The sequence below is a fragment of the Lynx rufus genome, unplaced genomic scaffold (assembly GCF_022079265.1).
Source record: "Lynx rufus isolate CCGP_SWC_20201006 ecotype Redwood Valley unplaced genomic scaffold, mLynRuf1.p SCAF_9, whole genome shotgun sequence".
Lineage (NCBI taxonomy): Eukaryota > Metazoa > Chordata > Mammalia > Carnivora > Felidae > Lynx > Lynx rufus.
The window spans coordinates 96,495,392-96,513,088 of NW_025814897.1; the positions used below are offsets into that span (position 1 = coordinate 96,495,392).

Below are 17,697 nucleotides of genomic sequence, written 5' to 3' on the forward strand. Positions count from 1 at the left end.
AACATAATGTAATTCAAGGTATCTTTGTATTTTTTAAGCTTTCTCTTTCCTTTACCAATAATCTTTGTGTCCTCTCATTTTCTTTTCCTTGACCATTTTGCTAGAAATTTGTCTCCTTTATTAGTTTTTTTAATGTTTATTAACTTTTGAGAGAGAGTGAGCATGTGAGCAGGGGAGGAACAGAGAGAGAAGGAGAGACAGAGAATCCCAAGCAGGCTCCGCACTGTCAGTGCAGAGAGCCCAATGTGGGGCTTGAACTCAGCCCATGAACTGTGAGATCATGACCCGAGCCAAAGTCAGATGCTTAACTGACTAAGCTACCCAGGCACCCCCTTTATTAGTTTTTAAAGAACTATCTTTTGGCTTTGTTGATCCTCTCTGCCCTTTTCACTTTATGGTCTCCTGATTTTTGGCAGTTTATTCTGTTATTTTTCTTATTTCATAAATTGAACATTTCATTCAGGTTTAATATTTTTTTCTATTCTGACATAAACATCTACTGTTCCAGGTTTAATTATCTTTTGCTACATTCCACAATTTGTGTGTGTGTGTGTATACATAAACATGTATATACACTTTTTTTGAGTGCTAATATTGAAATTTACATTAAGACTTCTTTGACCTATGAATTGTTTAGAAATGTTTTTATTTTTACTTTTTAATGTTTATTCTTGAGAGAGAGAGAGAGAGAGAGACTGAGTGCGAGTGGGAGAGGGGCAGAGAGTGAGAAGGAGACACAGAATCCGAAGCAGGCTCCAGGCTCTGAGCTGTCAGCACAGAGCCTGACGTGGGGCTTGAACTCACGAACAGCGAGATCAAGACATGAGCCGAAGTTGAACGCTTAACTGACTGAGCCGCCCAGGCGCCCCTAGAAATGTTTTTAAAAGCACAAATTCAAGTTTTTATAAATGCTATTTCCTTTTTGAAGAGCTTGTGTTGGTATCATCATTAATAAGACAACTTTACATTTTGTGCATTGTGATATCATGGACTGAAGATACTATGTCACTTATGTGGTATTCCTGCCAAAAATTTATAATCTGAACCTAATCAAGTAGAAATATCAGAAAAATTGAAGGATATTTCACAATATAACCAGCTTATATTTGTCAAAACCTTCAGATTAAAGAAGATTGAAGAAATGTCACAAGTAAATGTTACATGATCTTGGATTGAATCTTAAGAAATTTTTGAGACAATGGGTGAGGTTTAAGTAAGGTCTGTAGAATATATAATAGCATTGTATCAATGTGAATTTCCTGAGTTTGATCATTGTACTGTGGTTATTCAAGGAAAAGCCCTTGGTTTTTAAGAAAATGCACACTAGATGGGAGCCTGGGTGGCTCAGTCGGTTAAGCATCTGACTTCAGCTCAGGTCATGATCTCACGGTTCGTGGGTTCAAGCCCCACTTCAGACTCTGTGCTGACAGCTCAGCATGGAGCCTGCTTCGGATGCTGTGTCTCCCTCTCTCTCTGCCCCTCCCCCACTCACGCACTCTCTCTCTCTCTCTCTCTCTCTCTCTCTCTGTCTCTCAAAAATAAATAAACCATTAAAAAAAAAAAGAAAATACACACTAGAGTATTTAGGGATAATGGAACATTATATTTGCAATCTTAAAAGGTTCATAAAAAATCATGTATACAGAAAACGATAAAGCAAATGTGTTAAAATGTTAACGTTGAAAGAATCTAGGTGAAAGGTAGTATTGGGAATTCTTTGTACTGCTTTGCAGATTTCCTATAAATCTGAAATTGTTTCAGAATACAAAAGTTAAATTTTTGTTGCTCATTTCTAAATAATTGCATTGTGGTCAAAGAACATGTGAGTACGACACAGCTTGGGCAAGTCGGAACCATTCTCGACTTCAGTTTTGCCTTCTGAAAACGGAATAGTAACAGCACCTATCTTGTGGATTGTTGGTGAGCATGATTTCATATTTTTAAAGTACTCAGAATCTAGCCTGGCATATTTTACATATATATATATATACACATACACATACACATACACACACACACACACACACACACACACACACACACACACACCTGTTGTAGTGGCTGAATAATGGTCCCCAAAGATAACCAGGTCCAAATCCCTGTACCCTGTAAATGCTATTATCTTATGTGGAAAGAGGTCTTTGCAGGTTAATGGAGGATCTTGAGATGAGATGAGATTATCCAGATGGGCCCCATGGAATCCTAGATATCCTTAGTAGAAGGAAGATAACACACAGAAGAGGAGACAGCAGTGTGACCCCAGAGGCAGAGATTGCAATGTTGCAGCCACAAGTCAAGGAATGCCACTGGCCACCAGAAACTGTTAGAGGCCAGGAATGGATTATTCCCCAGAGGTTCTGGAGCATTCAGGGTCCAGCCAACATTTTGATTTTGGCCTAGCACCTGGCTTTGGACTTCTGGCCTCCAGAACTGTGAGGGAGTAATCTTGTTTTAAGCCACCGAGTTTATGGTAATGTTCCAGCAGCCATAGAAAACCAATAAAAATGTCAACTTTTTATTACTATTCTCAGAAATTTTATGAGATGTATTTTATGTCTATGGCCAATTTTTAAAACGTACCATACGTGCTTTAGAAAAATGTTTATTTACTAATTGTTATCTTCTATATATGTCCATTAAGTTAAGCTTGTTAACTGAATCCAAATCTTCCACATCTTTGCTAACGTTTGTTTGCCTGACCTGTCAATAGCTGAGACAAGTGTTTTGAATTCCCTCACTGTAATGATGGATTGTCAGATCCCCCTGCTTTATCAGCTCTTGCTTCATACATTTTGAGGCTATCTTGTTACATGAATAAAGTTAGAATCATGCCTTTCTGGTGAGTTGAACTCTTTTTTGGTCATGTAGTGACAATCTCATTACTAATGCTTTTTGCCTTAAAGCCTGTTTCCTGCAGTACCCAACTAGCTCTCTCTGCTTTATTTTGGTTAGTATTTAGTAGTATTTAGTTTTCAATCATTTTACTATTTTTCTATGTATCTTTCATGTAAATTCCAATTATCTGTTGAAAATCTACCTTTTTCACCTTCCTTTCCTCTGTTTTTATAAGGTCTTCATAATAGTTTTAAAGTTCTTATCTGCTTCCTCCTGCATGTGGATCACCCATGGGTCTACTTATTTTTTTCTTTTGATGATCAGTCACATTTTTCTGCCTCCTTGCAGGTCCCGTAATTTTTTCTTTTTTTTTGTATGCCAGACATTCCATATAAAAGAACCATTAAGACTGAAGTCAGTGTTATTCTCCAGAGAGGGTTTGCCTCTTCCCTGTTGGATAGGGTGAGAACTGATCACTCCAATCCAAACAGGTATTGAGCCTGAGCTAGGGCTAGGTTGCCTCTTTATTAGACTCAGTGCCCCTGAAGTTCCAAATGTCAGCGGGATGAAACCTGTCACATGCTTCTTGTGGGCTCTTCCTCCTCAGAACTTTATTTTTTAAGCACAGTAAGACTATAGAAGGTTTCACCTTGTCTTCTCAGTTCCTTCCTCTCCCTTCTGTTGTTCTAATACTCAGCAAATGTCTCAAAGGGCAAACTCTTGCATTTGGGGGTTCCTCCAGATTCCAAGCCATCATGCCATCCTGATGGCTGCCAAAAGGTCTGTTGGGTTCTCCTTCGCCTCATAGAAATGCCACTGCCTTTAGCAAGCCCAATCCTCAGCTCTTGCACTCAGAAAATGTCCCCGGAGAAAAACATGGCCAACGTACTTGGCCAGGGTTATCATTTTAGTTAAGCCCATTGTATCACAGATCTCTAGAGTCTTCAAAGAAAAACAAAACTCATTTACTTGTTTATTTTCTATGTACAATGGAGTAATTGCTTGCTACTAACATGCCCCCCCGCCCCCGCAAAGTAGCGTCTTCACTGAGGTTTTAGTTTTCGTTGTTACATTTGGTTCTTCAAAAATAGCTTTGCATTTTTTTGATGATTTTGAATTAATGCTTGAATACTTTTATTTATTTAAACGTTAAGCATCCTTATATTGTGTATCTAATAGTTCCCAATAATCCAACAATTTTTTGGTAGATATTTCTACTGTTTCTGCTGACTCTTGCTAATGGTGCTTTAGTTCCCTGTATTTTCCATGGTGTGTGTGTGTGTGTGTGTACACGTGTGTTTATGGTCACTAGAACTGTATGGGAATTATTCAAGGCCTTATTGAGTGTAAATTTGCCTGACGGGATTTGTGTTTGCATTAGACATGGGGGCGCTACCAGTTTTCATCTGCCTTAAAATTCCTACTTTGTGCAGTTTTGGGGTTTTTGTTGTTCTTGGGTTTGGGGAAAAGGCCAGGGGGTTTGTGTAAATGGTGTTAATTCAGCCCCTATGTAAAGTTAGGCTAGTGGCCTTGAATTCTCAGGGGTGACTTTTTTCCATCCTGAGTTAAGGCCAAAACAAAAAAAGTTTTCTTGTTGTTGGCCTCTGTGAGATTTCTCTTCTGTCACACCCCACAGCCCCAGTTCATCCTTTCTCTGAGTATGGAGTCCTCCCTGGGTCCTGCTTTATGCAGAAGGTCTCTGCTACACTCCCCTTCAACCAGCTTTGTCACCATTCTGTCCCAAGCCATCTACCCTCCTCTCCCAGGAATATCCAAGCAGTTAAGGCCACCAGGAAGAAGATGTATGTGTCCCAGCTTACTCTGGACTCTGGTTCCCACATTATTCCTGGTCTCAGAGGAAATTTCTTTCACACAGGCAGGCAAATTCATTTATTGAAGAGTGTGTGTGTGTGTGTGTGTGTGTGTGTGTGTGTGTGTGTGTGTTTTAATGTTTATTTTTGAGAGAGAGAGAGCATGTGCTCTGGGGAAGGGGAGAGAAAGAGGGAGACAGGATGCCAAGTGGGCTCTGCGCTGACAGCGGAGAGACCGATGTGGGGCTCGAACTCACCCACCGTGATATCAAGATCATAACCTGAGCTGAAGTCGAACTCTTAGGAGCCACCCAAGCGCCCCTGAAAAGAGTGATTTATCTTTCATTTGTAAGTATTTTGTGGCAAACAGCCTTTAGGATCTCCAACCTGATTTCTAGAAATGGAAACTCTATGTGCTTTTAATACATTGAGTCCGTCTCCTACCTACTGTACCACTGACTAGATCATTTCTGCAAAGCCACTGTTCTGCCCCTAGGAGAACAATAGGGCAAGCATGGAAAAATCCTTTCAAACTCCACCTTAAAAATGTGCTTCCTAGCAAGTGGTTTTAGATGTCTGAAAGATTTAAGACCACTTTTTTTTTTTTTCAACGTTTATTTATTTATTTTTTTTTGGGACAGAGAGAGACACACAGCATGAACGGGGGAGGGGCAGATAGAGAGGGAGACACAGAATCGGAAACAGGCTCCAGGCTCCGAGCCATCAGCCCAGAGCCCGACGCGGGGCTCGAACTCACGGACCGCGAGATCGTGACCTGACTGAAGTCGGACGCTTAACCGACTGCGCCACCCAGGCGCCCCTAAGACCACTTTTTAACATGCCCATTTATCTAGTGTTATTCCATGCATGAGAATAACTTGGGTTTATTATGTTTTTCATCCATGCACCCACCCTGGTGCAGATGTTGGCTGCATTTGACCACCAAGCACTACATAACCTAAGGAAAAGCTTTAAGGAGAACCTCAGATGAATACTTTTTTTTTTTTTTTTTTTTAACAGCTATGCTGTCTTTGGTTCTTTCAGAGCAAAGGACAACCTAGACCCATCAGTTTAGTTTTTGTGCTTTTTCTACATAATGAATTTGCTTCTAAAAAGTGGATCATTTATTTCTAAGGCATGAGGGGAAAGACTCCACTGGTCATTAACTTATTATTTCAGGTGCTTTTAAATTATTTTAGAAATATGCTTTTGTTGCATATTTGCTTATCAGCATCCTGATCACTTGAAAGAAAACAATCCCCGCCTTAGGCACACACGAAAAACAAGTGGACTCAACAGTTCCAAAGTGTTCTGTAAGATGGAAAGGAAGAGAAGGAATGTAAATGTTGATCCTAGGCTTCACACCATATACAAACATTGAATGCTTATTATGCCTCTCAAGGCCTGCCTGGTCTGACTTCTTTCTACTCCATTGCAAAGCACCCCTCTTTCTCTATTCCCACAGGAGCCCTCTTTCAGTCTCGCCAGTGCACCCCTTCACTTAGTGTGGTAGAGTGATTGCAAAAGTCACTCCAATAGTCTACTCCCAGTATCCACGCTCTTTGCAACGTGACTTTGCAACAACTCCCTCAAGAGGTGAGGTCTATTTCCCCTCTCCTTGAACCTGGGCTAGCTTGCTTTGGCCAATAAATGTGGTTTTGTGCCACTTCGAAGCCTAGACCTTAAGAGGTCTTGTGTGTTTGTCCACACCTCCCCTGACAGCACCGTTGGAACATGCCTGGTGAGCTTATTCATGGATGAGACAGCACACGGGGTCTAGGCCAGTCTAGATCAGCCAACCACCAGCTGCTGATGCACCAGCTGAATCAAATCCAAGTCAGAACTCCCAGCCAACACAAGACTCGGCACACAATAGGGAGATTACTCCACTAGGTTAAGTTACCATGAGAGTCTTGTATCAAATATGACAACAGTAACCATTGTGTATTTTTTTTTAATGTTTGTTTATTTGGGGGGGGGCGGAGCAGAGAGAGAGGGAGACACAGAATCTGAAGCAGGCTCCAGGCTCTGAGCTGTCAGCACAGAGCCCGATGCGGGGCTCGAACTCATCAACTGCGAGATCATGACCTGAGCCAAAGTCGGCCACTTAACCGATGGAGCCACCCAGATGCCCCTACATTTGTGTCTTGATATGACCCAGATATCTGAAGTTACCCACCAAGGAAGTAGTGAGGCTGACATTTGAATAAAGCCTTACCTGACATCACAGTTCATACACTTGAAATAATGTGGTTCACATGGCTCGGAGAACTCCGTGACGCTAAAGGAGAATCTGCTAAACCATCTAGATAAAGTCATCAAGAACAATTTAAAATCTAGGGTCTGATGGATTACATTGCTACCAGTCCTTCACTTTTAAAGTCTCTAAAAGAACCCAGCTATTAGGCCCCAGGAAATGGCTCCATATATCATTCCAGGAATAGTCCTGTCTTTCCTAATTTGGCTTTCCTTCTGCCACGTATTTGCAGAGAAGTGGCATCGTGGCCTCACGTAGCATATGGTTCAGTTTTTTCCTTTGTCAATGAGACTAATAGAAAATTGGATCAGTGTATGCATATAACTACAGTATCCCTTGACATGCCCTCAGGAAGTGTTAATATTATATGCTATTACTTAGAAATCAGATGTGTAAAATGATTTCTTTTTAGAAAGAAAATCCACTACTCTTTTTAGGATTAATAGGACTATCACTATCTTTCAGCCACGGAATGCTCCATACTGTGTGAGACTGACATGGGGCGCCTGGGTGGCTCAATTGGTTAAGCATCCGGCTCTTGAGTTCAGCGCATGTCATGATCTCAAGGTTCCTGAGATTGAGCCCCATATCAGGCTCTGCACTTACAAAACGGAGCCTGCTTAGGATTCTCTTTCTCCCTCTCTCTCTCTGTCCCTCCCCCACTCACACTCTGTCTCTCAAAAATCAGTAAATAAACTAAAAAACAAACAAAACATTTTTTGTTAAATTTTTTTAATATTTATTTTTGAGAGAGACACACACACAGAGTGCGAGTGGGGGAGGGGCAGAGAGACAGGGAGAATCCGAAGCAGGCTCCAGGCTCCAAGCTGTCAGCACAGAGCCCGACAGGACTCAAACTCATGAACTTTGAGATCATGGCCTGAGTCGAAGTCAGACACTTAACCAACTGAGCCACCCAGGCGCCCCAAACAAACAAAACTTCTGACATAACTCCCTATTTGCCTTAAAGCCTTCACTGACGACTGTAACCTCTAGTGACCTCTCCTGTCCCGGATTGTTGTCCGCTCTCCACAATTTCCCCTCCAATTATATTGTTCTTTAATTGTTCCTCACAGCATACACTATGGCTTACTGGAAGATTTTATCTCGAGCAGCATCTGCTCTTGTGCTGGGCGTCAAATGGGAGCAGTTCCTGTGTAGAGTCTGGGGAAGCATCCTGTCTTCCTCAACATTGTTTAGAGTTGGTGGAGACTTGAAAGCCTCCAAGCCACCACGCTGCAGTTGGCAGGTCCTGCCCCACCTTCCTCCCTCCAGCTGGGAACCGCTAAGCCTCTGGCAGTGAGACACGGGCCGGGAATTTCTCTACACAGTACCTTCGCTGAGAGCTATTAGCATGATGTGCCGTTATTTTCCTTGGATTGGATTTTCTCCGGAATTCTCAGCAGGCACTCCACGAGCAGCATATGATCGAAACAGGCAATGTTTGGCAAGAGTCTGGTGTGAAAATCAGCGACTGAAAATAGGTGCAGTGTGTAGCTCGCTCAGAATCATTCTGGTAAGAGCTACCAGCACTTAAAGCATCTATCAGTTTTGCCATCCAAGGGATGAGGTATCTGTTGAGTGAAAAGTGGTCACCTGCAGAAAGCAGGCAGTTAGGAAAGGCTGAGCTCTGGCAGGTTCTTGGAAAATGAAACAAGGCACTGTTAAATATGCAAGGTGCTAGGCCCTGCCCCAGACCTAACCCACAATCTTGATAGGCAGCCTGGAATCTTCACTTAAAATTTTTTTTTAAATGTTTATTTTCGAGAGAGAGACAGCGCAAGTAGGGGGGAGCAGAGAGAGAGGGAGACACAGAATCCGAAGCAGGCTACAGGCTCTGAGCTGTCAGCACAGAGCCTGATGTGGGGCTCGAACTCATGAACCGTGAGATCATGACCTGAGCTGAAGGCAGATGCTCAACCAACTGAGCCACCCAGGTGCCCCTTTTATCTTCATTTTTTTTAACATTTATTTATTTTTGAGACAGAGAGAGACAGAACATGAACGGGGGAGGGTCAGAGAGAGGGAGACACAGAATCTGAAATAGGCTCCAGGCTCTGAGCTGTCAGCACAGAGCCCGACGTGGGGCTCGAACTCACGGACCGCGAGATCATGACCTGAGCCGAAGTTGGCCGCTTAACCGACTGAGCCACCCAGGCACCCCTATCTTCATTTTTAACAAGCATCCCTTAGCAACTCTGATGCAGATGGTCTTCCAACCATACTCTGAAATGCTGGTTTCAGAGTAGAGGCAAGGCGACCAGATCGGCACAACCGATCTGCAATTTTGGGAAGCCTGTCTCAGGTGAAGGGAAACGAGAGCAGCACAAGAGTAAAGGGCCAGGGAGAGCAAGGGAGACCAAATGAGAGCCAAAATGATTACTTACAGTTCGAGACCAACTCTGGAGCCAGCCACTTGCCCGCTATTGCTCCCAACCCCTGATATCACAACCGCACTGTAACAGTTAGGAATCGAATGGGAGACAGAAACTATACAGTATAATTCAGGGGAAAAAATAATCGTTATAGGGTATCACCTACAAGGGGAAAGGAAAATAATAAGAATACAGAAAACAGTAGATATAGGGAAAAGCCACTACCACATCTAGGTCCGGGCAGGTGTGCGTGCACAACACACAACACACAACACACACACACACAACCACCAAGGAAGGCACAACTGTGGAAGCACCCTCCACCTGTTAGGAAGTTCAGATCTAGGCTGCATTTTTCAAGTTATCTGCTCCAGGTGAGCGTTTCACAGGGTTTTCAAGCAAAAGTCTCCTCAGACACAGGAGAGCAAGCTACTGCCCCTGCCCAGGGAGGTTCAGGGTGACTTGGGTGTTCAAGAATGTCAGTCCAAGTAGATGTCACTATTTCAGATTTGGGGATCCCATTCCTTCCCAATCGGTGCCTTAACTTCACAAGAGGAACTTAACAAGGCTGTAAATGCCACTAACATTCCAGTCCAGCCCACAAAGAGATGCCAAACACCGTTGGCTGCTCTGCATTGCCCAGCCATCTGGGAGGAGCACTCTGGAATCAGGAAGAACCACTTCCTCCTCTAATGTCCCTCCAGCACCCTCTACTGTTGACGCTTAACGTCAGACCAAACTGCAAGGGAGAAATGTTCCAGGATTGCAAGCAGGGTTCTGGAGGATGGGTTTGGAGCTGAGAATGAGTGGGCTGATAACTGGCATCGCACCTCGCTTTCATTCCCTCTCCCACGGTCTCCACCACCACCCCCTGATGAAAACACAAATACTGCAAATAGAAATGGGGGAAACCCAGGGAGTAAGACTCAAAAGAACATCTTTTTAATGCTATATAATCTCACGTATTTAGGGTAACCAGCCATCTCAGTTGCCTGGTACTGTCCTGCCTTTAGCACTTAAAGTCCTATCTCCTGGAACACCTCTTAGTGTCAGACAAACGGGAATGATTTGTCAACTGACATGCATCCTAAAGGTTTCTAAACTTTCTCTGCATTCGAATCACCTTGAGCACTTGGTAAAAATGCAGGTGATTGTTAAAAATGCAGTTATTTTGGAAGCAAGCAGGCCGTAGATTGATTTTTGAGAAATGTTCTACTTGGAGGCTGAAGATGTGTTAATCACTACTTTTAGGGAGTCCTCAATCCAAACTTCTTTGTTCCTGTTCCAAAACCATAATCATTGAAAAGAAAGAATGGCATTCTTTAGAAGACACAGCCAAGGTTCCTGAACCAGAAACAGACACTGACAAATTACTAGTTGATGGGGACCAAAAAAAAAAAAAAAAAAGGCAAAAATTATAGTCTGGCCTTACCACTTTTCTCTCCTTTCAGTTCTAGGATAAATCATTTTCCTTCATTGTCACAAAGTATAACAAAGAATGATGGGTGCTGTGAAGATTAGATTGGTGGGGTACACTGAACTTCTCTAGGTAAGCAGTATATAATACAAGTCTTATTTCAAAGACTTCCACAGTGACTACTATTTGGTAGGTCTTAGAGAATAAGCCACACAAAACAGGCAGTTCAGTGCTACGTTTGCTATTTTCACAGTGTAAGACACATGGTTTAACATGGCCAGTTTAAAGATGCTTCTTAAAAACTCAGATGGGGTGAAGAGAAGACACTCTTAGTATCAATTGAATTTCTATTGTGTTTCAAGCATCCTGCTAAATTCTTTAAATGCATTACCGCATTTAGCCCTCCCAACAAGAGCTATGCCAATTTCATAAAGAAATGGAGAATTCGCCCTAGATTATACATCTAGTAAATGGTGTCGTCTGGACTGAAACTGAGGTCTGTTCACTCAAGCAAAATTTGGTTAGCAGTGGAGAGCCACGGAGAAGGTGTGGTCCCATGACTCTTTGTGTTATTGATGGAAGTGTGCACAGGCTGCAATGGGGGCACAAAGGAAGTGCATATTACATTCTCCAGAGCTTTCAGGGTAGAATTCAAATCCTTCTACTTAGCACGTCACTACCTGGTTTCCCAACCCTGTCGCCCTTCCACCAGCCCCGCAGGTACCCTGTCACTCCGTATAGACCAACGATGCTGGAGCTTAGACTTCTGCAGTTTGGCTTTCGGAGGCGGGAGGCGGGGGTGAAGGGGGGACTATGTCCAGCGGTACCTGGGCCTGGCAAACACGCCTTCTTTCCCACCCTCGCCACGCCCCACTCCTCACCCGGCTCCACACCACCTTCAATCTGTGCTCGGGTCCAATCCCGGCCCGCCCACCGGCGCCTTTAGCGACCCGGCCCTCCCTGCGCAGGGATCGCGGAGCTGCCCGGACTCTGGAGGGTGGCGCCGGAAGCGGCGGCGGTGGCGGCGCGTGACGTCAGGAGGAAATGCCTGACGCCGCGGCCCGTGGTTGCGAGCTGTTGGAGTCGGTGCTGCACCCTAAAGGTTCCCCAAGCGCAGGCGGCGGAGCGGCTCCGGGACGGCGGGGTTCGCCTCGGGACCGAGCAGGTTTGTACCTGCGCGCCCGGCTCCGCTGCTGCTGTGGCGACCCGGCCCCCCGCTCGGTGCCTGGGGGTGTGGGGACCGTCCCCCGAGGACCCTTCCCGGCCTACCTCTGGGACCGCATCCCGGGGCTCCTGGAAGAGAAGAGTCTAATAATAGGGAAAGTTGCGCACTCTTCTTGAGGACCAGCCTTTTTCAGTGGTGAGAGAGGTATTGGTTCCCCTCTTAACAGAGGAAGAAACTGAGGCGCGGAAAGGTGAAGTCATCTGACACAGGTCATGCAGCTGGGAACTGATAGATTTAGGTTCAGAGCGAGCCAGGCTGGCGCCAGAGCCCTCGTGTTTTGGTTTTTTTGTTTGTTTGTTTGTTTGTTTGCCTTCTGCAGGGTTCTCAAGCTTTGTATGGGGTAAAGAATCCCAGGGTGGAAGGTGGGGTTAGTTAAACAGTTTCTGGGACGCCACAAAATCATTGGGTCTAGGGGGAGGCCCCGAAATCTGTTATTTTCAACAGCTGTCCCCTGGCACATAATATTACTCCCCTGTGACCAGAGCAATGGTCGTGTTAAGAGCTTTTATGGTCTCAGTTGAGAGAAAATACAAACTTCCTCTACACATCTGGTGGGAGTGGAGGGTTAGTATTTGACTCTGCCATGAACTCTTTTTGGGCAGATGGCAGTCTCCGTCGTCTCCCCACCTATTAAATGAGAAGGAGCTACACGCCCTTACCCACCTGGGGAAATTTGTTAAATGTACAGATTCCTGGGCCCATCTCAGCTCGGAAGATCTGGGAAGGTCTGGAAATTGGTGGGCTAAATAAGCCATAAGATGAGCTGGTAACATTTGAGAACTTGAGATGTGAAGCCTTCTTAGATCAGTAAAGAAATGGATCATAGGTTCAGAACATGTGCTGTGAATCGCCCCGTTTTTGTCTTTTTGTACCTGTGCTCCTGTATGTGGGCTGTGAGCTAAAATTTCATTGGCAAAAATGCCAAAAAAGTGGTTTTTGATGTAGAATCTCTGAATGCTATTGAGCTTGAAAGGATTATAATTACTCCCTTAGGTAGTCTACGCTCTCATAATCCTAACTAAATGCAGTTTCCTTTTTTTTTTTTTTTTTTTTTAAACAGATACCATTGGGTGGTTTTAATCAGGAATGAAATGTTCTGAAAGCTAAGAGCAGAAGCCTTTTTGGTCAACATGGAAGACAAAAGACGGCGAGCCCGAGTGCAGGGAGCCTGGGCTGGCCCTGCTAAGAGCCAGGCCACTGCTCAGCCAGGCAAGAACCTGTGGGGACCTTGTGTGAATGCACCTGCATTTCAGTAGATGTTAAGGAATTATTTAAAACGTAGCTGGTACTTTGATTTTCTTGATGGCGATCTTTTACTGAGGGTTGATATTTAGTATTCCTCATATTTAGTGCCTGCTCTCAAACCTTACAGTGTGTGTTTTGGGGTCTTCGACAGACTTTACTAATTAATTTCTAGATGTAATGTACATTATCTTCAAGTAGACTCTATTGGCTCTTGCTCAGTAGAGCAGACATTTTGGAGTCTGGTTTGAGTCTGTTCTTGCCTTACTGTAGCTACCACTGCTAAGAGCCATCTCCACCAGAGGCCTGGTCAGACCTGGACAAACAAGGAGCATCATCTTTTGGATAGACAGTTCGTATTCAGAGAACCCCAGGAGGTAAATTCTTTTTCTCTCACAACACTAAGAGGTTTGCTTGTAAAAGCTGTAGTCACACAGTAGATCCTCAAATAGTGACTGAATACATTCGCTAATAAAAGGAGCATGCAAGGGATATAATAATAATAATGAAATGCGGACTATCAGCTCCTTAGTGTATCTGAAGATTTCTTTCTAGTCTGCTCCCAACTCATGGCTGTATAAAGTTCCCACTTTGGGGGCAAGGAGGTTATACCATGACTAGTGCTTACATGACTAGTGCTTACATTGGTTATCGGAGTACTTTTTTTTTAAATGTTTATTTATTTATTTTGAGAGAGAGAGTGAGCAGGGAGAGGTGTAGAGAGAGGGAGAGAGGGAGAGAACCCCAAGCAGGCTCTGTGGGGCTTGATCCCACGAACTGGGAGATCATGACCTGAGCCAAAATCCAGAATCAGATGCTTAACCAACTGAACCACCGAGGGGCCCCCTTTTTTTTTTTAATGTTTATTTTTGAGAGAGAGAGAGAGAGAGAGAGAGAATGAATGCGTATGCATGAGCAAGGAATAAGCAGAGAGAGAGAGAGGGAGACAGAATCCTAAGCAGGCTCTGCATAGTCAGTGCAAAGCCCGGCAGGGGACTCAAACCTACCAACTGTGAAATCGTGACCTTGGCTGAAGTCAGACGCTCAACTGAACGAGCCACCCATGCGCCCTGGTTATCTGAGTTCTAACAGTCCTAAACCCTTGCTGTCTTTAGTACTAGTGTAGCAGGTGTCTCTGGAATTGGATTGAAGTTTTCAACTACTACAATGCCTGATTTTTTAGCGTTTTTTCCCCATGGGGGAAAAGTTGTAGGAAATAGTGAAGATTCACTGTTTTTTAATAGCATGGGAACATGTTATTAAAAATCAGGCATTTTGCTTTAGTAGTGCTTGTAAAAATAACGATTAAGACTTATTTCTTCATGTATCTTCTATTTTTAAAAATATCCTGGGCCGCCTGGTGGCTCAGTCGGTTGAGCGTCCGACTTCAGCTCAGGTCATGATCTCACAGCTCATGAGTTCGTGCCCCATGTTGGGCTCTGTGCTGACAGCTCAGAGCCTGGAGCCTGCTTCAGATTCTGTGTCTCCCTCTCTCTCTGCCCCTCCCCCACTTATGCCATGTCTCTCTCTCTCTCTCTCTCTCTCAAAAATAAATAAACATTAAAAAAAAAAATCTCCTGGAAAGATTTTTCCAGAATTACTGGGTGCTTGGAAAATGGATTGATTCTACTTTTATTATTTTTTCTTGCCCCACTAGTAACTGTGAAGTAGTTCTAAGAAAAGCAGACACGGGTCTCTAGTGGCATAGTAAGAGCTTGGAATAAAAAAGGATAGTTTTAAACTTGATTTATTTTTACCAGTAATGAGAGGATATGATAATCCTGCAGATAAGTCTTCCTGAGGATTAGGGATCATTCCAGAAGTAAAATCTGCCTGTTCCTTGCAGGTAGTACGCAGAGCCCCAGAGCCACGAGTGATTGAGTAAGTAATTTGCTGCCATACTGTATTTTTTGCCCGCAGTAAAATGGAGAGCCCAGATAACTCACCCAGTTTTTTTCCAGCTGGAAGGAAGCTAATGGCCCAATTACTGTCTTAATTTTAGGCTGGGGTATTTGTATCTTAGACATCTTTAAACTTGGTCTTTTGGGAAACCTTTCACAATTTGTTAATGGTGTGGAAAATGCCATAAGATGCCTGTACGTTGATCTCTGACTTGTGTAGGTTTCTTGACCCTGTTTCACTAAGATATCTGCAGACAGTAAGTGAAAATATCTCCTAGGTAAAGACAGAGTGGGGGCAGCTGGATGGTTCCGTTGGTTGAGTGTCCACCTCTTGATCTCAGCTCAGGTCTTGATCTCAGGTTCGTGAGTTCAAGCCCCATGTTGGGCTCCACGCTGGGTGTGGAGCCTACTTAAAAAAAGAAAAAAAAGACAGGGAGGTTTTTTCCTAGTCCTTAAAACCTGGATATTTGAGAAGACTTTAGTTAGGTACTGTTTGACTAGCAATGCTTATGAAAGCTGTTAGAAATCTAGAGGGCTTTAAATGTTTACTTACTTGTTCCAGAGCAGTTTAAATTCTTAAATTGATCTGTATATAAAATAACCTCTTTAATTTATAATTCCTCTTATACTGAGCAGCATATAAAACATTCTTTTCCAAAATTAACGAAAGATGCTTTGACTTCTCTTTTCCTGCTTTTCAGTTTCCATCTGATGTACATAAATTGCCAGTAGAAAGCATCCTTTTATTTATTTATTTATTTATTTATTTATTTATTTATTTTAATGTTTATTTATTTTTGAGGAAGAGAGACAGTGTGAGTGGGGAAGGGACAGAGAGAGAGGGAGACGCAGAATCCGAAGCAGGTTCCAGGCTCTGAGCTGTCAGCACAGAGCCCAACGTGGGACTCATACTCACAGACTGCGAGATTGTGACCTGAGCCAAAGTCGGACGCTTAACCGACTGAGCCATCCAGGTGCCCCAAGCATCCTTTTATTTTAACAAATTAGCGTTTGCATGTTATTGCTCATGAACAATCTGTTAGTCTGTTTGGCTATTTGCAGGTCGACTTGTATAGCTTAGAAAAATGTGAAACTAACACGAGGTCATCATACTTTGAAAGAGGGTATCAAAGTTGTGGCCTTACCACTAGTTAGCTATGTAACGAGTCCTTAGGTAAGTTAAGGCCATTTCTCAGGACTTTAGTTTCCTTGTCTGTGATATTAGGATTTGGACCACATAGTCACTTAAGGCAGAGTGTGGTAGCTCTAACACTCTTTGATTGTTTGTAAGTACCTGTGTGACATTGCCTCCATTGGTGATAAAGAGAAGAAACAAAACCATGAAACCTATTACGAGGTACATGTGGGACATTCAGGCTGAAAAAATGGGCAGTTGTGAATATTCAGGTCATAGCAAAATGACAAAACTTCCTGTTTGATCCCAGCATTTGTTAATTCTGGTTATGTAAAGTTAGCTCTGTTAGATTTTTATTTAATAACCAGAAATGTCACCCACATTTGAACTGAGCCAGTTTCTTAATGTGGCCCAAAATATATCACACTGAAACATTGTGTTCACACTATGGGAAACTATAGGCCGCTCATTTAGAGACATGATAAATGTATGTGACAATAGCCCTGCCTACATTTTGGCTCAGAGGGGCTTGCACAATCTGCCTGAGAGCCCAGCTCACAGATCATGAACTTCTGGCTCGCATGACAGAGGGTGATGTGAACACTGTCCCTTTATATTATTTTCTGTAACTTACCCCTGTCTGGGAGGATCTGACACCATTATTCTGGCATAGGAACCTATGCAGTCTGGGTGTCTGTTTTCTCACTGTGGACCTCACCACCTTGCACATCTGGAGCAGTTTTGTACTTTTGCACATTTGGTTAAATTCTAAGCTTTTTACTGCCCATCTACTATGTTCTAGGCACTGGGAAACAACGGTAACCCATTGCTTGCCCGTCAGTAGCCCACAGTCTTGTAAATGAAATAGACATGTAATAAGGTAAATTGCAGTAGTGTATATCTTGAAACAGTAGACTTATAGTAAGGTCTACTGGTAGCATGGAGAATGAGATGGTTAACATTATTTGGGTGGATTAATGGTCAGGAAAGCGCTACAGGAGGTGAGACTGAGCTGAGATTTTGAAGGATGAATTAGAATTTTCTGTGGGACCAAAGCTCGGGTGGGTTGGATTGCGGGTGCCAGATGACGGAGGAGGGCGAGGGGGTATTCCAGCTTGTAGAAAAGCAGGATTAGAAATACGGTAGTGTATTCAGGAGATTCCAAATAGCAATGGGAGGATCATGAGTGGGTGGGAGCTGTCAGGGAGTGGAGCCACATCATGGGACCCTTGAAAAGTTGGTGGGGAACCTTTTTTAATCAGGCAGGAACCTCATTAGACATGTATCTGAAAGCAACAGCAGCTCATAGCCCTGAGATGGACTTGCTTCCTGTTAAATGCACCTATTCCAGGGTCTCCAAAGGGATGTGCTGTTTGGTACCCCTTCGTGTGATAGATTTCTGGACCATAGCAGCCTCAATTGTGGATGACGTACAGAGGGGTAGAATCAGAATTTATTTTATCTCAGTTTTTGTCTCCATGGCCTGATTCCATCAGGAT

The 17,697-nt window shown here is 43.5% G+C and overlaps 1 protein-coding gene across 2 annotated transcripts in view; it reads left to right on the forward strand.

Annotated features, from left to right (window-relative positions):
• The first annotated feature begins 11,770 nt into the window (after window positions 1–11,770).
• Window positions 11,771–17,697, forward strand: part of ALKBH3 (alkB homolog 3, alpha-ketoglutarate dependent dioxygenase) — a 33,024-nt gene continuing 27,097 nt past the window's right edge. Inside the window, exons 1-4 of one of the 2 annotated variants that reach the window (XM_047071883.1) lie at window positions 11,771–11,860; window positions 12,981–13,129; window positions 13,436–13,539; window positions 15,009–15,043. In XM_047071883.1, the coding sequence (XP_046927839.1) occupies window positions 13,051–13,129; window positions 13,436–13,539; window positions 15,009–15,043 (218 nt within the window). In that variant the 5' untranslated portion in view covers window positions 11,771–11,860; window positions 12,981–13,050. Of the gene's footprint in view, window positions 11,861–11,914; window positions 12,201–12,980; window positions 13,130–13,435; window positions 13,540–15,008; window positions 15,044–17,697 lie in introns of those variants that run through there. The other variant, XM_047071884.1, reaches the window with a different exon arrangement.